The 23,084-nt window shown below is 37.6% G+C and overlaps 1 protein-coding gene across 4 annotated transcripts in view; it reads right to left on the bottom strand.

The window, feature by feature from the left end:
- Positions 1 to 20: 20 nt before the first annotated feature.
- Positions 21 to 23,084, bottom strand: part of LRRC4C (leucine rich repeat containing 4C) — a 1,344,784-nt gene continuing 1,321,720 nt past the window's right edge. For 3 of the 4 annotated variants that reach the window (XM_030918791.1, XM_010376638.2, XM_010376637.2), the window contains one exon: positions 21 to 2,155. In XM_030918791.1, the coding sequence (XP_030774651.1) occupies positions 191 to 2,113 (1,923 nt within the window). In that variant the 5' untranslated portion in view covers positions 2,114 to 2,155 and the 3' untranslated portion in view covers positions 21 to 190. The remainder of the gene's footprint in view (positions 2,156 to 23,084) is intronic. The other variant, XM_030918790.1, reaches the window with a different exon arrangement.

Raw genomic sequence — 23,084 nt, 5'->3', positions numbered from 1 at the left:
GTTCTGAGGAATACACATAATTTTGTCTGCTTTAGATCACAATAGAATTTTTAATAAATAAATTTCTTTTCTTTTTTGTTTTTTTGTAAAGACACTTTTTTGAAACAGTAGATTTAGCCCAGTCATTTGTGTCATTTTTAATAAACTGTCTTTTTTTTGATTGTTTGTTTTTTGTAACTCTGTAAATGTTTTAGATTTGAGTCTCTTGTACATTGTCTTTAGAGTTCATTCGGATCAATAACGGTTCATGCACTGAACTGTGTATTGAATTTATTGTGTTAACTGTTGTTGTGTGGTTGAAGGGAGATTTGTATGAGTTATAGTGATTTAGGTGCTCATGCTCGATAGCAGGCATGGGCAGGTGGCTTTCCATGGGTGTGTCTCCCGTAATCTCATCATCCACATTAATGATTTCAACAGTCCTTGTTGGGGCGTGATGGTTTTGCCGATGGTGCTGCTTCCTCATCTTGTAGAAAATGACCAGCATCACTGCAGCCATGAGTGTGATGGCTACAAAACACCCAATGATGATTTTGGTAGTCTTCATGACCTCATCAATTCCTGGGATCCCACTGTTTATATCAGTCACTGGGATGGTGAAGGTTTTCTCTGTCGATCTTGTGCTCTGTGGCGTGAGAGAGGTGGTCACATTGGTGGTCTCCCAGTCGACCACTGGAGTGGGACCCACATTGTTATCTGTGGTCCGTGCCTCATCCTGAGACGGTTCCATAGTCTCTACTGTGACGGTTGAAAAGTAGGAGAAAGGAGTAGTGGTTGCTGCAGTAACATTCAGGGTGGCTGAAGCAGTAGTATTCCCAACGGAATTACTCACCATACATGTGTACATGCCTGTATCTTGCACAGTTACATTTGTGAAATTTAACGTACCATCACTGAGCACAGCTATCCGCACTTTGTACGCCCCATGTGTCATGACTGTTCCATTTGGAGTAATCCAAGATACAGATGTCAGGGATGTGGAAGCCCGACATTTCAGCTCAGCTGCCATGCCTTCAGTGACATTGAGGTCTGCAGGGGGCTCCACAATCACCGGAGCATAGCATGTGAAGTAATTCTGGTCAAGCTCTCCAATGTACCTCCCCTTTAGATTGGGAGGAGTGTTACACCGGGCACAACAAGCTGTGTTGGAGGGGGCCATGTCTTTTATCCACCAACTGAGCCACAGTATGTCACAGTTACAGTTCCAAGGGTTGTGATGTAAATGTATCCGCTCTAGATGATGCAAGGGAGTGAAGAGGTCATGAGGCAGTAATGTTAGATTATTGTGTGCCAGGTTGATCTCCACTAGTGACTGAAGGTTGTCAAAGGCATTCCGTTCAATCACTTGAATCTGGGACTGTATCATCCACAGTTTTTGAAGGTGCATCAAACCCTGGAAAGAGCCAGGCCTGATGGCAGATAAATGATTCCCAGAAAGATCCAGCTCATCTAGTTTTATGAGCGGCGTGAGGTTAGGGATTTCCCGAAGGTTGCACATGGCAAGGTTCAAATACCTCAAGTTGGACAGACCTTCAAAGGCACCTTCTGAGATATATGAAAGTCTTTTCAATTCCCCTAAGTCTAGTCGGCGTAAAGAAGGAATTCTGTTAAAAGCATAAGAAGGGATGCTTTCAATGGGGTTATTTCGCAACCAGAGCTCCTTCAGTTTAGACAAGTATACAAAAGCTCCATTCGGGATGGTAGTAAGACGATTGTCAAAGAGTTCCAGAGTGTTGAGGTTTGCCAGACCATTGAAAGCCCCAATTTCAATGGTTCTGATATGGTTCCTACTCAACTGTAGGATTTCCAAGTGCCTCAAGTGCTTGAAACTGTTCACTTTGATGATCTGGATTTGGTTCTCATGGAGGTTCAGCAGCCGTGTGTTGGTGGAGATGCCATCCGGAACCTCACGCAGGTTTTTCCGAACACAAATCACCTTGCTGAACTGGTTGCTGCAGGAGCACACAGAAGGGCAGGTCTGAGCCCGCACCAGACCAGCCACCACAAGAAGTTGAAGAGCCAGCAGCACCACAAGCAGGGGGTCAAATAGGGCCCTGTTAAACCTAGGACCTATCATTATCTGCTGTGGATGTAAGGTCATCTTGTTCAACATTCATAATTTATCTGGTGTTGGTCCTTCTAGAATTCAAACAGTCTGCAAAATAAAAGCAAAAAACAATTATTAGATTAGATTTTCTCTAAGTGTCTTTCTGGAGTAATGTCAGTGATATAGTGTATCAGCTAAAGCCATTATTTGTCAGACAAATTAAAAACAAACCTAATATCCTTTATTAAGCTGTGTGGTTCATATTTAGAGGAAAATGTACCTTTAATCCAAATTAGGAGCCATCCAAAGCCCACATTCCATGAGTTGTATAACCACAGAGTAAGGAATCAATGAGGTAGAGGACACTAATATGTTGTTTACCAATCAAATGTGGCCCAAATGCATGAGGACATATATACCCCACCATTACCTTCAATGCCTACAGCAGATTGAAAAAGTTTAGAAAATAGGACTTTGGGGCTATATCAAACAAACTAAAAGCTCCTTTGCAAAAGTAGTAATAGCTGACATATTATATTGAAGGTTATTTTATGTGCCAAGCACCATGGGCTATATACTTCATAAAAAAACCTGTCTAGAAGTGATTACATAATTTGTGGTTCCCAGTGCAAAGTAAAAATGTAGGAAGCCTTATAAAAATTATTAATAATATCAAATCAGTAACAAAAGACCACTAAACCAAGTGTGGGTCCATCTCAACGTGAGTTTCTTTGCAACTGCACAGGTTGTAGGCCCATGAAGCTGGTTGTGATCCTTCGTAATCCTTACAACACTTCTCTGAAGTAGGAATTGTCATCCTTTTCATTTTCAAAATGAAGAAATATCATCATAGAAGTGACATTCAAGAAGTCACATGTTTAGTAAGTATAAATCAGGGCTCAGATGCTCATTAGACTGGTCCCAGGGAATATGATCTCAGATGTTCCATAAAAATGTTGCTATGAGAATAAAGGTAAACGCAAAATATTTTTCACTAATTTCTTTAAAATACCTTTCCTTTGTGGGTGACCTCAGCTATAAGCACTGGCAACTTAATTTATGGTACCTGTGAAGATGCACTGAAATAGTGACATGCACATGTATATATAAACTTCTAGAGATTCTCATATACCAACTCATTATAACATAGCTGACTGCAGCCTATAAGCAGACATACCACATATTAACTATTTTCCCATGAAACATAATTTTTATTTACAGAAAAAAATAGTATAACAGGACTATTATGTCTTGTGTCCCTACTCTTACTGGTTTTGAGTAGATTTTTGGGAAGGAAAATAACTCATCTCCTGCATTTCTTGTGGCCACAGGAAGTCTTCTGAAGGAGCTTATGTTGTTACCAAGTATACGCCCCACTCAGCTGGCTTATTGTGGACTGGGCACCTGTGTAATAACTTCTCCCAAGTCTCTCAACTCAATAAACAGTGTGTCTTCTGTGAATCTCTTGGAAAGAAAAAAAAGGGAGGGCAGTGAGAGGGGTCACCACATTTCAATTCAAAAAGGTACTAATGTAGGACCCATTATGTGTCACCTTGAGCAAGTTACTTATCCTTTCTGCAGCTTAATTTCTGTCCCACTTCAAAATGGGAATGAAGATATTAATATTACACACCACATAGGGTTGTTGTGAGGATAAAATGAGTTAATACAGGAAAAGGACTTAGAACAATGCCTCCCACATGGTCAGAACTCAATAAATGTTAGATATGATTATCATATCATGACAGATTATACAAAATAATATTTTAATATGAAATATTAATTTCATTATAAATATTAATTCATAAATAATAGTCATTATGGTAATAATTATAGATTTAGATTTATAATGAAATATTAATTTCATTATAACTATTTTTAATTTTAAAATATTTTAATATTAAATATTAAATATTACATTTAATAATAAATTATATTAAAATATAAGTTTGAAATAAATATAATTATATTAATATATTCACAATAAATATAAAAATATTTTATTATAAAACAATCATGTGTAACATTTATTGAGTTCTGACAATGTGGGAGGCATTGTTCTAAGTCCTTTCTGTTGTTTCCCTCAACCAGATATTTTGCTAAGTAGTTGGCATATAAGGATGAGGAACAGAATCCTTACCTCGGGAGAATTTAAATTTAAAGAGTGAGACAGATAGGCAAACAGATGAAGTACAATGATATATGTTCATTGCTATGACAGAAGTCCACACCGGCACAAGAGCACTAACATCAGAGCAACTTAATCTATGCTGGGAAACCAAGGTTTCAGAGAAGACGGATATCTGATCTATATTTCGTAGAAGCTGCTGAGAAAAGGAAGGAAGGGCATTTTAAGCACGGAGGGATCAGCTGAACCAAGGCAAGCACACATGAAAAATGCTAGTACATCCAGGGAACAGTAAAAAGTGCCCTCTGTCAGAATGGAAGGCCTGAGGACGAGAATGAGAAAGGAAGCTGGAATGAGATCGGTAAAGACTCTTAAGAGTTGGTTACGTCAAACTTAAGAGTCCCAATTTTAAAGTGCAGGCAACCTGTTTTGTTTTTAGAAAAGAATACTATCATCAGCTTTGTTTTGAAAAATGATGATGTGAGGTTAATATGGGGCAGAGACAAGCAATGGAAGAAACTAGTGGCAAGCAGAGCAATTAGGAAGATCTTCCTGTTGGCTCAAGTGAGCCTTGGAGAGAAGCCAATGCCAGCACTTCCTTGTTTTCCACCGGAGGGTTTGAGGAAGAAGGGCTGGCTCCTTTTTAGGACATGATCCTTTCACTAGTGGTGAGACCCCCAGTGAGAAATAGTTGCATTTACTAAATAGCCTATAGAAGGTGGAGAAGAGGCTTTTTCCCCTCAGTAATAGGAGATGCACTCTTAAGGAAAACTAGCTGCCATTAGCAATCCTTAAACATATACCCACATTTACAAAACCACTGTAAGGAACCTTAGTCTTAAGAAGGTGATATTTAAAGTCCTCGAGCCGGGCGCGGTGGCTCAAGCCTGTAATCCCAGCACTTTGGGAGGCCGAGACGGGCGGATCACAAGGTCAGGAGATCGAGACCATCCTGGCTAACACGGTGAAACCCCGTCTCTACTAAAAAGATACAAAAAACTAGCCGGGCGAGGTGGCGGGCGCCTGTAGTCCCAGCTACTCCGGAGGCTGAGGCAGGAGAATGGCGTAAACCCGGGAGGCGGAGCTTGCAGTGAGCTGAGATCCGGCCACTGCACTCCAGACTGGGAGACAGAGCCAGACTCCGTCTCAAAAAAAAATAAAAAAAAATAAAAAAAATAAAGTCCTCGATTGCTTTCTGGCTTCAGAGGCTTTTGTGTCCTTCTCTATGACAGCAAAAATATTTGACTAATAGATTCTGAGTGACTAATTTTTTCCCCCAGCCTTCTAAGGCCAACCAACTTGCTTCCTTCCTTGGAGCTGTTGCAGCTCTAGGTTGACTTTTCATGCCATCTGGTACTGTGATTCTTTGTTTCTGGGTGGTTTCCTCCATCAGCCTGTGGACTCTGTGAGAACAGGGGCCATGTCTGATGGATTCCTCTTAGCCTATTGCCAACACAGTGCCTGGCACACTGTAGGCACAAAACGAAAAGATATTGAAAAATGTACCACAAAGCAAATATCTAATCACAGCCCTTTGTATATATGTAGTCACATGTTCTAATGCATTAATCACGCCTTTTTATTTTTTGTGTTTCCTGATGTTCTAACATTTGAGGCCTTGCTGATCCTAGAGAGGCTACCCTTTCAGGGCTAGCAAATTCCTAGAAGTAGTCAAGGACTTGCCTATAAGCATGACTTTCATAAGCAAACCAGCCTATCCAAAGGTCAAACCCCAGCCACCTTCTTTATCAGCTTCTCCCAAGACTCTTAACACTCAGACCACCATTTCCCTGCCTTAATCACCCCACGTCCACTTACCACTTACCAGGCAACAAGGGACAGCCCCTATGTCTCAGAGCCTGCCAAAATTATTCAAACTAGCCAATCACAAGCCCATTTACCCTGCCTTCCCCTAAAACCACAATAAAGACTTTTGCCCACATTTTCCACTGGCTGCTCCCTACTGGCTGATCCTGCTGCTTCCCAGTGTGGCCTCCACATGCTGTGTCATGCCCCCTCTCCTGTGAGCTGTGAGTAAAACATCACTTTTTAAACAGCAGCCATCTCCTGGTCTGTTGCTTCACTATAGCTAAATAATAATAAAACCTGAATTTTAAAACAATGACTAAACAAAAAGGCCTGACTCATCATGTCAATCTTGTTAACAGGTTTTATAGGACTACACCTCTGTCCCGTTTATATCATGACAACAATGTGGTTGGTAGCTTTCACAACCTAAGTCAGATAGAGTTATCCTCCTTGTAAATTTAAATATGGCCTTAAATAACTCTTTTATGTTTCCATTATCAATAGAAAGCTATCCAAATTTCCAGTAATAATGACCATCAAAAATTTATCATTTGAGTGATTTAGTGTAGTTTTACAGATGCCCTCTCTCCCTGAAACAGACATAGGTTTCAGGGGGAGAAGGCATATGTTATTAAGGTTATTGGGTATAAAATAACATAGCATGCAAAATCCCTGATACATAAACAAATTAATGTTTTTACTGTCGGGGTCCCAGGGTCCAGCTCCTCTAAGCTTTCTCCCATTCCCTACCGCATAACCATCCTTAGAATCCTAGGGTCTCAGGCAAAACAGGTAGAAATAACTGGTTGACTGGAAATAGCACAAAAGTAAAGAAGATAATTCCTTACTCTGCTGTTTGCTACCTTTTTCTTTTTAAAATATGAGGCAATAAAGGCAGCCATGCTCAGTGGTCAAGAGAAAAGGGTCCACTGTGAGACTTATTGAGATCATATCCCTTTTTGACCCTCAATGACCTTAAAAATGAGAAAGTCACTTGATCTCCTTATACTTTACTTTCCCCATCTGTGAAAGAACAACACTGTTTTCTACTCAAAAGGCTTTGGTTAGAACTGTCACACAATACTGTGTATGTAAAGTTACTGGCTCGTAAGAAGCAATATATAATAAATATTTAATACATATTAAAAATAAAGTGATGGGACACTCAGTTTCTTCCTATTTTATAAGGCAGGAGCAACAATAATATATCTTATTCAAATTTGTGGTATGGATTACTTGATATATTCAGGAACATACTATCAGTAAAACACATGCAACAATGATATAGTGCTATTAATTATAAGGTATGTGCATCTATTATTTCTTACTCTCCAGACTGAGTTTTATTTTCTACTTCTTGCTTCAAGGTCTTTGTGCTATTGCAATTAATGAGATTTTCTATAAATCAGTCATAAGTAATGCTTTAAGAATTATAGCTGGTTCAGGCCGGGCGCGGTGGCTCAAGCCTGTAATCCCAGCACTTTGGGAGGCCGAGGCGGGCGGATCACGAGGTCAGGAGATCGAGACCATCCTGGCTAACACGGTGAAACCCCGTCTCTACTAAAAAAATACAAAAAACTAGCTGGGCAAGGTGGCAGGCGCCTGTAGTCCCAGCTACTCCGGAGGCTGAGGCAGGAGAATGGCGTGAACCCGGGAGGCGGAGCTTGCAGTGAGCTGAGATCTGGCCACTGCACTCCAGCCTGGGCGGCAGAGTGAGACTCCGTCTCAAAAAAAAAAAAAAAAAAAAAAAAAAAAAAAGAATTATATAGCTGGTTCAAAGCTAATTTATAACCTACAGCAAATAATGCTTGGTACATGCCCTGAATTAAATCAACTACTATCAACAAAAGGTTTTTTACTTTAATATCTAAATTATGTTGCTTTATATCAAAAGCCAGACTTCAACATCTCTTTCATAAGATGTTTTTATCACATCAAAGGAAAATTAATTTAAAAGTATGCACTATCCATTACAATGTCATCTGACAGCATTTATTTACAAATGCATTTGTGTGAGTTTTGAATTAAACTATGATACTTGTAGTCTTGTCCTAGAGGATATCTTGACTTTGTCAATAGACTTTCTTCCTTTACTACCCATGCTTTAGTGCACTGAGAGCCAGTGCAGTGAGAGACACAGAAACAAGTATATATGAAATAGTTAGCTAATGGAAATGCTTTATTTAGCACAGTATCATTGCTAAATCATCATAGGCTTTGTCTAGATATTAAAACTAGTTTGTAAGCAAGGAGGGAGAAAGATGAATTCAGCTAACCACAACTGTACCCCTTCTTTCCCTCCTCATATTATCCTTAACAAACCTCCCTAAACAGGAGAACTAAAACTGCTTACCCCGGACCCTAAGACTCCAAACCACGCCTTACCATCTACATTAATATGACTTTGCTGTTCCACTGTCTGTGTTAGCACCTCTTTCCTCTTCTGGGGCTCTTCCACCAAAGCAAATGGCTTCACTGATCCTAATAAGAACTTCCCCCAAAGTTCTATCTACTCTTTCATGGAAAATTCAACAGACATCTGTGCTCAGATTTACTGAATCTTTTGACTCCTCAATCCTAAATTGTTGTGTCATAATTCTTGTATAATCCTAAACAAGTTTCTACATTGAAAAACCTTCCTAGACTCAAACTTCCAATTCTTTTTTTTAAAATTAAATTAAATTAAATTTTAAGTTCCTAGACACATGTTCAGGACGTGCAGGTGTTACATAGGTTAAACGTGTGCCATGGTGGTTTGCTATACCTATCAACCCATCACCTATGTATTAAACCCTGCATGCATTACCTATTTCTTTATGATGCTCTTCCTCCCCCCACATCCCAAACAGGCCCCAGTGTGTGTTGTTACCCTCCCTGTGTCCGTGCGTTCTCATTGTTCAGTTTCCACTTATAAGAGAGAACATGTGGTATTTAGTTTTCTGTTCCTATGTCAGTAAAACTTCCAAGTCTTAATAAATTCTGACCTAATCCTCACAGTTCCACTCACAGACACTGCCAAATTTTGTGAGGTGGTTCTTTTCCTCACCACCATAATCAATAAAGTCAGCTCTGCCTTATCAACAGGTTATATTGGTGATATTTCAGGAATTACCTTTTTACAATACTAAAGTTGTATTATTCATTTAAAATGTGATTGAATCTCAAACAATATCTTCACCCTCCCCCACCCCACAAACACAAATTTGTTGCCTACCCAAACATCCTAGCCCCTTACTCTTGTCTAAGAAAATTTTATATAGAAACATTTACTCCCATACAAAAACAAAACAAAACAAATATATATATTTAAAAATATATAGATATAGGTCTATATACTTTTTATGTCTATATAAAAAGTGTGTATATATGTATACACACATATATATATACTGTTTTATCTGTTTTGGGAGAGGCTGACCCAGTACTTAAGGGTGAATAAATTTCGTTTAAGCTAGAAGTAGGCAAACTTTTTCTGTTAAGGGCCAGATAGTAATTATTTCAGGCTTTGTAAGCCATATGATCTCTTGTTGCAACTACTCAGTTATGCCACTGTAGCAGCCATAGACAAAAGGTATATAAATGGGCATTGCTGTGCTCCAATAATACTATTTATAGTATAAAATAATATTTTTGGAAATTGTAGCTAGAGCAATCAGACAAGGCAAATAAAGGACATCTTTGAAAAGAAGAAGTCAAATTATCTTTGTTTGCAGATGATACGATCTTATATTGGAAAACCCTAAGGACTCTACCAAAAAACTGTTAGAACTGATAAATTCAGTCAAGTTGCGGAATACAAAATCAACATACAAAAATAAGTAGCATTTCTAAATGCCAACAGCCAACAATCTGAAAAAAGAAATCAAGAAATTAATCCCATTTACTATAGCTATAAATACAATAAAATACCAAGGAATTAAATAACTGAAAGATCTCTACAATGAAAACTATAAAACATTGATGAAAGAAGAAATTGAAGCAGACACACAAAAAATGGAAAGATATTCCATGCTCATGGATTAGAAGAATCAATAGGATTAAAATGTCCATATTACACTAAGCAATCTACAGATTCAATGCAATCCCTGTCAAAATACCAAAGACATTCTTCACAGAAATGGAAAAAAAAATCTTAAAATGTATATGAGACCACAAAAGACCCAGAATAGCCAAAGCTATCCTGAGCAGAAAGAACAAAACTGGAGGAATCATATTACCTGACTTCAAATTATACTACAGAGCTATAGTAACCAATACAGCATAGTACTGGCATAAAAGCAGCCACATAGACCAATGGAACATAATAGAGAACCCAGAAACAAATCCATACATCTACAGTGAACTCATTTTTGACAAAGGTGCCAAAAACATACACTGGAGAAAGAACAGTCTCTTTAATAAATGGTGCTGAGAAAACTGGATGTCTATACGCAGAAGAAGAAAACTAGACCTCTATCTCTGGTCATATAAAAAAATCAAAATGGATTAAAGACTTAAATAGACATTGTAATGAGATATCATCTCACTCAAGTTAAAATGGCTTTTATCCAAAAACAGTAATAAATCCTGGTGAGGATGTGGGGAAAAGGGATCCTTGTACACTGTTGGCCAAAATGTAAGTTAGTACAACCACTATGGAATACACTTTGGAAGTTCTTCAAAAAACTAAAAATAGAACTATAATACAATCCAGCAGTTCCACTGCTAGGCATATATTCCCCAAAAAAAGGAAATCAATATATGAAAGAAATATCTGCACTCCCATGTTTATTGCAGCACTATTCATAATATCGAAGATTTGGAAGCAATCTAAGTGTCCATCAACAGACAAATAAATTTTTAAAATGTGGTACATATATACAATGATGTTCTATTCAGCTACAAAAAAGAATGAGAAACTATCACTTGCAACAACATGGATGGAACTGGAGGTCATTATGTTAAGTGAAATAAGCCAAGCACAGAAAGACAAATTTCATATGTTCTTACTTATTTGTGAGAGCTAAAAAGTAAAACAATTGACTAATGGAGATAGAGAGTAGAATGATGGCTATCAGAGACTGGGAAGCATAGTCGGATGTGGGGAGGCGAAGGAGAGATGGTTAATGGGTATAAAAATATGGTTAGACAGGATTAATAAGATCTATTTGATAGCACAATAAGGTGACGACAGTCAACAATAATTTACTGTACATTTTAAAATAACTAAAATAGTAAAATTGTTGTAACACAAAGGATATATGCTTGAGGTGATGGGTGCCCCATTTACCCTAATGTGATTATTACGCATTATATGCCTGTATCAAAGTATCTCATGTATCCCATAAATATATACACCTACTATGTACCCCCAATAATTAAACTTTTTAAAAAAAGAATATATATATATATATATTCTATTTCCTAACCATTTAAAAATTCACAAACATTCTTAGCTCATAGAGCACACACAAAAAAGTAGCAGGTTGTCTTATGGATTATAGTTAGCTAAGCGCTTGTCTAAGCAAAGATTGATAGTACCATTCCTGCTTTCAGAGACTAATGAGGTCTGAACATGTGACACACTAATAAGAAGAAAAACATGGGGAAGACATAATTCTTTGTTCTGTTTCTAGATATTGTTGAGGGTAAAAGATGCCTAGAGCTGCTGTAGCCATCTTGTGGCCAAGAGGGGAGGCAGCCTGAGGACAAAGCTGATATATCAAGAAAGAAAAAAATGAAAAAATGGAAAGAACTTACATCTTTGATATTTGTGATAAGCAGCTGAATTAATGAACCCTGTAACTGTTTTTCCTCTTGACTTCTTATTATGTAAAATAATATATTACAGTATAAACAGTTCTTTTTTTTCTGGTTATATGCAGCCAAACCTATCCTGATACATTCATATTCATTTCTTCTCCCTCTCTCTCTCTCTGTCTCTCTCCTTATTTCCTCAGTGAATAGCAAAGAAAGGGGAAAATTTTATATTTTATTTTCCTATACCATTATAAATACGAGAATGTTCGAAGGAAACAAGTTAAGGTAAAGCAACATGATATCCTTATAAGAAAGGTCTGCAGCTCATCCCACGTCATGCTAAGAAGGATTTCTACTGCAAAATAATTTATCTGGACATCTCTGGGTTTTAAAGAACGCTAGAATACACAGGAGAAAAAACAAAACAAAGATTTAAATAACACCATTACCAAAGGTAACACACATCTTCAAATCAAGTTTATTTCATAAACATTTCCTAATATAGATATATAGATCATTTGTTTTCCCATTTTTAACCCAATCTTGCACATCTTGAGCTTTCTCTACCCCTTATGCAGGAGTATGCAGTTCTGCAGATTTTCAGGGAAAAGAAATTTTTTTTTGTAAATATGCCCAGGGCTGAACCAGTAGGTAAATGTAATGGAAAGCTACAACATTTAAATGGCTATAACCCAGTGAATCAACCTATCAAGTTAACAGGCAGCTGTTTGGCTAAACACACTGACTCTGCAATGTTTCTAGAAAATGCTAAAATTTCAGAAGTTGAGATTTATGAAAAAAAAAAACAAAACAAAACACCCATCTGACTCTGCATTTTCACTCTTCTAGAAGACTTATTTGGCTTACAGTGGAAGAATGTATAATATATTCTTAGGGTTTATGTTTCTCTGTAGTCAGGACTTCTCACCTAATGATATTTTAATGTTGTCACAAGTGTTGTAACTATATATTACTAGTGGTAACATTACCATATCATTAGGTGAGAAGTTCCGACTACAGAGAACTATGTACTAGCAAAGTAAAGCAACAAAAACAATGTGGCTGCCACCAACATGGGCTCATGTGCTGGAGAGTATAATAAGGATTATAAGAGAGCTAAATTACCCATGTCTTCAAGAAGTTTCCCATCTTAGAGCTATAAAACAAATTATAGACATATATCAAAAATGTAAAAATGCACAGATATGCATATAGGTACTAGTGTAAGTCAATACATTCAATATTTACGTGCCATAAAGAATTGCCAGAGATTAATGTAGGCATAGCTAATCAGAGAATGCTTTAAGAAGAGAATGTGGGGATGGGCATGGTGGCTCACACCTGTAATACCAGAACTTGGGGAGGCCGAGGTGGTCTAATCACCTGAGGTGGGGAGTTCAAGACCAGCCTGACCAACATGGAGAAACCTCATCTCTACTAAAAATATAAAATTAACCAGGCGTGTTGACGCATGCCTGTAATCCCAGCTACTTGGGAGGCTGAGGCAGGAGAATAGCTTGAACCCAGGAGGTGGATGTTGTAGTGAGCTGAGATAGCACCATTGCACTCCAGCCTGGGCAACAGAGCGAAACTTCGTCTCAAAAAAAAAAAAAAAAAAAAAAAAGAAAAAGAGAATTTGGGGCCAGGCGCTGTGGCTGATGCCTGTAATCCCAGCACTTGGGGAGGCCGAGGTGGGCAGATCACAAGGTTAAGAGATCGAGACCATCCTGGCCAACATGGTGAAACCCCGTCTCTACTAAAAATACAAAAAGTAGCTGGGCATGGTGGTGGGCGCCTGTAATCCCAGCTACTCAGAAGGCTGAGGCAGGAAAATCGCTTGAACCGGGAGACAGAGGTTACAGTCAGCCGAGATTGTGCCACTGCACTCAAGCCAGGCAACAGAGCTAGACTCCGTCTCAAAAACAACAACAACAACAACAACAAAAAATAGAGATTTGGAATTTTATGCAGGTCATGAAAGCAGAGGAGTAGGAGCACAAAATAATAATAAAACTGACTTAATGGAAGTAAAGGATTTACACTATAGAATTTAGTTAAACTAGCCCAATTGAGGAGCACTGCAAGCCTAATAAAAAGTTTGAATATATTTTAATAAAAAAATCTTAGAAACTTGAGGCTCTTAAGCAGGAAAGGGAATAATGAGAATATTGTTTTAGAAAGTTTCTGCCCTTGTCCCTAAAGGAAATTGGAGAGAAGACTTTGACGAGAAAGTAAGTGACTTTAATAATCGACATCCCTAGTATTGCTTTAGAAATGAATGGAACCGATCTCCAATCTGATTATCTGACTACTGAGACGTGTATAGTTCAAATTAATACGCCCTAGTTAAAATCCTGTAGAGCATGAAATACCAATGAAGAGAAAATTAGCTTCTGCATATGGTCACGTTAGAAAATATCAGGGTACACAAAAAGAGCAGTGTATCATTTTGGAATCTCCGATCTGCAAGTCAGGAAAGAGGCATCTTTGGTATCTAGTGTGGCTCATGTCCACCCTGCAAATTGCACACAAAGGACTACTAAACACACATTTAGTTTTAGTCCTCTTTCTAATTTGAAACAATGCTGAAGCACACAAAGAATGCCCAGTCTACAATAGTAAGACCCAGCAAAACAAAAACCAGCTTTAGAGTACAATGCCTCCTGCTGGAGGGTTGGTTTGGTATTCCTGACTCTTTGATCTTTGGTAAATTGACCTTCTCGGAGCTGCACCTTCTTAAGTGGGAATGATGATAACGGTGCAATAGACATTGTGAGGATTACACGAATTAAATGGCATTGTGCACACTGAAAGCAAATCCCCAGACTGGCCCCTGAACCTCCATAAAAGCCACTACCACGTAACCAGTTGCTCAAGGCAAAAATGTTAAACTCTTCTTTGACTTTTCTTTTTCTGTATTCACCTGCAGCCCAGCACTATTCTGATTCAACTTTAAAACATAATGTTGGTCGTCTACTTTGTCTCTTTCTAGATTATATGTCATCTTCATTTCTAACTTGAACCTCTGAAACACACTGCCATTAATTTCCCTACTTTCGTTAACTGCATTAGCACAATTCATTCTTTATAGAGTATTTAGATTGAATTTTTAAATTATAAATATGTTCATGCTATTTTTTTTAGTTGAAACACCCCTATTAGCTCCATACCTTTTTAGAACAAAATGCAAACTGCTTTGGTCTCCAAGACACAGCCTGACCTCTGTCTGCTTCTCCCACTTTTCAACTTTTTCTTACTCCACCTTCTCAGTTCAACCTCATTGGCCTTTCGTGGTTTCTCAAAAGATTCAGCCTTGTTCCCAATTCAGGACCTTTGTACTAGGATTCCCTCTGCCTGCAATGTGTATCCTTTGATTTTTGCATAGTTGGTTTTCCTTTTAATTCTGGGCTCACTTTAAATTTTACCTTCTCAGAAAGTTCTTTTTGATTACCTAGCAAAAAGTATCCCTTTTGTCATATTTAATAAGTTACTCATATTCAATTTTCATCATAGCACAGATCACTATTTGTTACTTTTTCTCATACACTCAGGTGCATATTTTCTTACTGCCTGTCTCACCTCGGTGGAAGGTTAATTTCCATGGAGTAGAGACTTGTCTTCCTTATTTAGTAGTATTCACCTAGAACAGCAATCATGGAGTATTTGTTAAATGCATGAATGAATGAATGAGTGCTCAACCAGACAGAAGCAGGTTGAAAACTCATAAAGTCAAGGCTGTAAACTCACTAAGGACCCATAGGATGTCATACTCACTTACTGATCCCTAGCAACTAGTAGAACTCCATTCACATAGCAGGAATTTCATCGATTTTTGGAATAATGTTTTCCAGTTTGTAGTTATTTTCATAGAAGTTTCTCCTGCCAAGAGCTGGGAAGAACAGTAATTTAAAGATTATCTCACTGTCTCTTTGCTCTCTTTGCATGTTTTTTTTTTTTTTTTTTTTTTTTTTTGAGGGGGATGGGGTGGGTGATAAAGTTGGGGAGATTTCCCTATTTCTTTCTCTTTGTCTATTATTATCAGTAGCAGCCCTGTTTTATGTTTGACCAAACAATGCCCTCTGCTGTATGTGCCTAAAATAACATGATTGCCTTGAAAATTTCTGCCTAAGAGGATGCTTAGTTGTTTTCATGATTTGCTTCTTCCGCCTTACATGTACTCCAGAACTAGGGAGGACTGGCTTATCTTTCAGGTCACTGCATTGGATCAGACCACTTTATAACAGAGAAAGGAACTCCTAGAGTCAGCAAATGCCTTTAAAATGGAAGGGCTTCTTGATCACCACATTCCTGCTACAGACACTCATTTGAACCATTTATTTAAAAATCCATGGGTGGAAAAGATCTTCTCATTCTACTATCACAATCTAAAGCAACAAGATAGAATAAGCAAGGGACTGGGGAAGGCTATGGCGGCTCCAAACCTTGTCTTAGCAACAAAAAGTCGAATCTACTTCATGCTAAAAAATCCGACCCAGGGATACATTCACAGCTTGGCAGGCTAAAAATAAAATTAATTTGTTTTTTTCCTGCTTGTTTACCCTCTCATGATGCTGGAGAGATAAGTGTACCTGGCATGAGGTTTCTGGCTGTTTATAAATCCTTTTGATCTTAATTCACTTTTAGATATTAATTATTTAAGAAAATGTAAAATATAGATGATCAACTTGTTTCTCAAATTACAGGGTGGGATTTGAGGTGTTTGGGGGTATGTTTATGTTTTTGACAGCCATTTGCTTTAGTGAAATGTATAACCAGACAAAAATATTTAAAATCTCGAGCTCCATGTACTGCTAGATATTTCACTCTCCAGGTAATGAAATCAGAATGCTCCAGTGATTCGAAATATGCCTGTTTGTAACAATGCCTACATTCTCCTTTGTGCTAATATTTTAAGTCTGGAGATCCACAATGCATGAAACTGTTGCTTGTTTTTTCTTCCTTTTCTTTTTTTCTTCAAGTTCAAGGGACATTTAATGATTAATATATGTTATTCCTTATCTCCACAAGTGGTCTTTTCTTTTCATATTTTTCCCATAGGATATTTTCAAAGCAATGTTTTGCAGACTTAGTATAACAATACATAGGCACCTAGACAATCACAGTGCAAGAAAGCATAGCCCACCAATAGTTCCCCAGTGCCTACAGAATTAAGCCAAAATCCTTTACTGCCTCTACCCACTAGATGCCAGTAGCAACCTCAGTTGTGACAATCTACAGTGTCTCCAGACATTGCCAAATGTCCCCAGGGGGGCAAAATTGTCCTCTTTGAAAACCACAGCCTTCGTGTGACATGTAAGCCCCTCCATAGTGCTGTGCCATTCTGTTTTCCCAGTCCTATCTCCTACTGTTCTTAACACAGTCTAGGCTGCAGTCTGTTCCAACTCTAAAAATACTCCCTCTACTTTTCCTCTTTGGGGACTTGCTCCTTCTTATTTTAGACTGAAATTACCTACCCTGATTTTTTTAAATCAAAATTGTATCCAGTCAGAGCCAATTTTACAATGGCTCTTTCTACTAGGCTGTCACCAGCCTTATTGATCAGTATAAATATCCATCCTTCCCCTAAATTGTCTGTAAAGCCAAGACTGTAACACTTACCAAATCTGTGTTTGCATGTAAATGTTTGGGAATGTGTTCAACCTATTTCATCATAAGCTTTCTCAAAGACAGAAACTGGATGCTATTTAGGCATTCAATAAATATTAGCTGAATTGAATTACTGAAATATGTCACATATTTTAATTCATAGTCAGCAGCCAAATTGATAAATGAATTTTATAAAAACATAATGTATTGAAGTCCATTGCTAAGACTTACATGTGAACCAAAAAGATAGAAAAGGTATAAAACTTAGTTTAAATGATAAAGAGAGGGCTCAATAATTACTCCTTGCCACCCTCCATATAAACAAATGAAAGCTTATATATTAAAATTGTGAAGAAGTAAATTACCAAAAGTCAGCATGTAAATAGGGGATTGAAAATGATGGGTTAGGGTAAAAAATCTATCCTTAGCAGCAGTAACCTGTCTCCTAAATATTACATCCAGAGTATCTTGCGTATTATGTATGCTTAATATAGAAATAAATATGTGGCCTCAAGAAAAGGTTGATTGTTGCAGATTTCTAGCTGCTTACACAACTAAGCAGACACTAATAGTACATGGAGACTTAAAAAACAGAACAAATTTTGTAGTACCCTTCTGTGAAACTGCCTGGGGATTGAGTATTGTGATTTTGGACTCTATTATTGTGAGGATAAATGAGTTAATATAGAAACTTTCAGAACAGTGTCTTGTACATAATCAATACTGTAGGAATATGTGTTATTGTCTTCATTGTTTCCATTACTTGTCTAGTACTGATGACAGTTAAAGTCCATATATGGAGAATGATTGATGCATCGACTATAATAATATAACAATTTGAATCATACAATTAAGTTCTCTTGGTTTTATTTTTCAGCAATAACCTTATTTGATTATTATTTCCCTTTCCATGAAATTGTACAATACCATCATGGGTTCCTAAGTTTATTAATGGGCTTCAAATCATTTGTGAACCTCCTAAAATTATATGCCGATTTTTGTTTAAATGTGATTACATATTTTTATAGAAAGATTATTCATTAGTCTTAACATCATACTCTCAAAGAGATTTATGACTCCAAAAAAGTTTAAGTTCCATACAAAATAACTGATAGACTGAAGTGCTTGGAAGGTCTGTTAGAGTTCTAGCTACAAATTAGCGAATTGGCATTCTGCTCTATACATCAATTTCTTACGTGTTTAGCAAGTACATTTACAACCTTCTCATAATGAGCTACCAAAATCAAATTTCTGAGAGGAAAAACCCAGGTCTTGAGTAAATTCCTCAAAACAAATGCCCGTTGGGAAGGGTCTTGGGATGCAGTCTACCCTGGTGACAGCAATCTTTGCCAAACACCTCAAACACCAGTACACAAGTGACATTTTGTCACTCCATGTCATTTCTTTAAGCATTTTGCGGCAATGTATGAATCAGGATGCAGAATGATAAAATAAGGTCCTGTGCTCCCTCAACAGAGCAGAAATAGGAACTTCTCTGTTTCAGAATCTTCTTTCATTTTGCTATAGTTTATTCCTCAAAGGAAAATGTAGTAATGCATTAACAAATGCATTGATGTTTATCTCTTAGGTTGTTTTGGGTGACCATGCCTGATGCCAAAGGAGAAAACACCGTACTTATGAATATCAGTGGAAAAACAACCTTATAAAAGAAATAAATATGAAAAAATAATGTTCTATTAAAACAAATATAACCAAAACCCCAATAAGGATCCTCCCTCAATAAACAAATCTGCTGTTGGAAAGAGGGTAAACTGCAGAAACAGGTCATATGTTTTAGCTTCTCGGGATGCACAATAGGCTGATTTACTCTAGACTTTCAGTTTGAAAAATATATGGGAGAGAAAAGCATATAAAAAGGGCTGAGTATTTCAAATTATGTTTAATCAAAATATGTAGAAAATTATTTTCCATATGTATTTTGTTTTCATCTAGGTTAATGACAAAGCAAGTAACTAAAGAAGTGCTTTTGAAAAAAGATCTAACAAGCCCATCTGAAACCTAAGTCCTTGCCAAGGCAGGCAGAGAAGGATGTGATTTCAGAAAGTTGGTAATGCGGTTAATAGCCTTGCTTCCCAGGCTTCCTTTGGATTGATGACTGGCTGGGAGGAGTTGATAGTCATTAACCCCCAACTTCTCATTAATCCTTAGAAAATGCCCTGTGCTAAGGTCACCAATGCCTTTATAGGTTGAAAACAAACAAACCAACAATAGCACCCAAAAGGCATATGGATTTTTATAATGAGCAATGCAATTTAAATTACCATGCAAGGCAATTCGAAGAGAATAAATATCATGTACATAGAGTCATTCAGATTTAAAAATCACCTTCCAATGTTTTACCAAGTACTTACTTCCTTGTTCATTATTAAATAGTACAAAACCCCAATTTCCTAGAGAGTAACCAAAAACATATTTATAACCCCAGGCAAAGCACTAAAGATGTCTGGAATTCATTTTATACTAGGGTGTGGGGAAAGAGAATGTCTACAGTCATTTCAGCTATAATAATATATGATTCTAGGTATACTCTCTAATGCTATATTTACCAGGGAACTCCAATTCAGTAACTTGCCATCATTGATCATTTGTAACAGGGTATTGAGACAAGCCCAGTATAAACAATAGTCATAAACCAATGCCAACATGCTCCACTGAGGGAGTGTCTATGATTGCGTAGATCCTTGTAAGTAGTCTGGGTGTTCAGAAAGAACCAGTGAGGCTTGAGCAATCAGTGAAAGGTACGTGGACAGTGGATATAGGGGATATGTAGATTTGAATAAGCAAAAGGTCTAGCATTTCAAGAGAGAAAAGAAATAAACAGGCACTTTCGTCCAATAATGTTTTTTGAGTGCCTACCAAATTTCAAGCACAATGCTCACTTCTTGACACTTAGGGCCAAGTGTCTCTCATCAAGAATCTCACAGTGCAGTATGATTCACAGGTGAGTACATGGGGAATTATAATGCAGCAGAAAGTACTAGAGAAATTCTATTCTCTATTCTTTAGAATGAGGTATTATAGCAGCACACAATAAGGAACATGCACTAACAGAGAGCAGAAAGAGAGAAAAAAGGGAAAGAACCAGGTATGTGGCACGTGCGTGTAGTCGCAGCTACTTGGGAGGCCGAAGCAGAAGGTTCACTTGAGCCCAGGAATCTGAGCCTAGCCTGTGCAACATAGCAAGACACTATCTCTAAATAATAATAATAATCACGAAAAGAGAAATAATTTGTTTGACAATAGGCACAAGTTGAGTAGGGAATATATGAAAGTAAACACAACATAGGCAGTGGAGTAGTAAGTAGAATAAATGAAATAACACCAGAATATAAAAAATAGACAAGGAATTGAGATTTGATATTAACTCATGGATAGATTGTAGGGACTTGATTTTTCTTTCTAACATGTCAGCAGAACTAGAAAGGTAATGGAGATACAAGCAAAACTCTCAGATGAAGGGTTTGGAAACTACTGCCCACAGGCAAAACTGGAAGGGAAAAGGACAGTGGGAAGAGTATTTAAGGCAAAGCAAGTCTTCAGTGGTATGGAATATGAATAGAACAGAGTGAAATAGGTTATTTCAATAATCAAACTATAAAATAATGATGGCCTGGGTTAGGCTTTGACTTTTACCTAAAATATAAGCTGAAATAACATCATGATTTTTCCATCTCTGCTCTGGAATCTTTAATATGTGATACTCCTTATATATATATTTACCAGATCCCATGATTCTTGACCTGTGGCTTGCTCTGGTTTCTGTATATTTTATAGTCCCTACAACTTTGAAGTAAGTCCTACAAATCCAGTGGCTCCCACTGAATATCTCAGACCCACTGCTTTCCAGTTTTCAGCATAACTTAAGAGTTTAATAAATTCACCAAAATGACCCACAAAAACCTGATAAAGAAACTCTCTTTAATTGAGCCTGTGTTTATGAGATCTGAGCAAGGGGAGGAAACAGAGTAGACTCTTTCTGTGATTTCCAGGCAACGTCATTTAATCAGAATGCAGATAGCAGGGATGGCCTCCTAATTGGAAATGGAAACTGGTTTAAAGTAACCTCAACACTGTTAACATTGCATAATGAGGAAACCTTGGTGATGACATGTCAGATAATGGAAATGACTGGAATCAGTGATTTTTTTGTTTCTTCCTAATGACCGCAAAAGGGAATTATTCAGCAAATGCAGACATTTGAAAATTAGATTCGTAGTTATTTATTTACTTTAGGCAGTTCCTCATTTTGCTCCATGCTGTGTTAACCACAGGTTGTGAATATTGAAACCAAGTTTTCTTTTTTTGCACAATTCCTATATTTGCTCTTAGTTACCATAGAACCTTGCAAAACTAGGATTCAATTCCAGAATGAATGAGCTTCAGTTAACACAGTACCACGGAAAGTAAAAACTCCCTGTATTTTTCTGTATTCGCTTTGCCTGCAATGCATCATTTGCAAAAATATTTCATGGGAAAAAAATAGAGCTATACATGAAAAGCAGTAAGGAATTGGGTCCTTATGGTATCATCATGGGATCAGAAAGTAGGGAAGCCTGTGCATGCTCCTATTTAAACCATTATTGACTATGTTTCCTTGATTTGGATGGCTAAAATTACTTTTTAGTTATTTTTCCCACCATGTTTTCATTCTTGAAAGGATGCATTTTTAAAAGAATAATCCAATTGAAAAAGCACAGGGCTGACAGATTCTAATATGGATATCAGAGATGTTGAGTGATAATAATGCAAGTTACTTAAACTTTCTGTACCCATCTGTAAAGTGAGGACAGACTATGTTTTCTTTCTATGTCAAAGACATACCACAAAAATAAACTTTAATAAGAAATCAGTGTGTACAAAGTACAATCCACAAAATTAGGTTAAATTATGATATAGGTGTCATTCCTACATTTCTTAGTCCCATTTTTTAAGCTGCACCTGACATGTGAGCAGAACTAGAAGGGGAATGGAGATGTAAGCAAAACTCTAAGATGAATGGTTTGGAAATTACTGCCCATAGGCAAAATTGGGCTCACCACCCCAGTTTTTGTAAGTAAAGTTTTATTAGTAGACTTCCACACCCATACATGTAACCATTGTCTATGGCTGCTTTTACATTGAAGGGCAGAACTGAATGGTTATGATAAACTATATGGCTTGCAAAGCCTAAAATATTTACCACCTGGTCCCTTAAAAAAAAAAAAGGCTGCTACAGTATCCATCCAGAGATTTTTCTTTTCTTTCTTCCCTTCCTTCCTTCCTTCCTTCCTTCCTTCCTTCCTTCCTTCCTTCCTTCCTTCCTTCCTTCCTTTCTTTCTTTTTTTTTTTTATGATGTCTCGCTCTGTTGCCCAGGCTGGAGTGCAGTGGCGAGATCTCAGCTCACTGCAAGCTCTGCCTCCTGGGTTCACGCCATTCTCCTGCCTCAGCCTCCCGAGTAGCTGGGACTACAGGTGCCTGCCACCATGCTGGGCTTTTTTTTTTTTTTTTTTTTTTTTTTTTGTATTTTTAGTAGAGACGGGGTTTCACTGTGTTAGCCAGGAGGGTCTTGATCTCCTGACCTCGTGACCTGCCCGCCTCAGCCTCCCGAAGTGCTGGGATTACAGGCATCAGCCACCACACCCGGCCCATCCACAGAGACTTTTCTTACCTACTCTCTTCAATCCCAAGGCTACCAAGATGATCTGTGAGGGCATGGAAGAAAAATACTAAAACTTCTATTTGTAATTAACTTT

This window comes from Rhinopithecus roxellana, chromosome 15, assembly GCF_007565055.1.
Source record: "Rhinopithecus roxellana isolate Shanxi Qingling chromosome 15, ASM756505v1, whole genome shotgun sequence".
Classification (NCBI taxonomy): Eukaryota; Metazoa; Chordata; class Mammalia; order Primates; family Cercopithecidae; genus Rhinopithecus; species Rhinopithecus roxellana.
The sequence above is the reverse complement of the archived record's forward strand: the minus strand, read 5'-3'. Positions and strand labels throughout refer to the sequence as shown.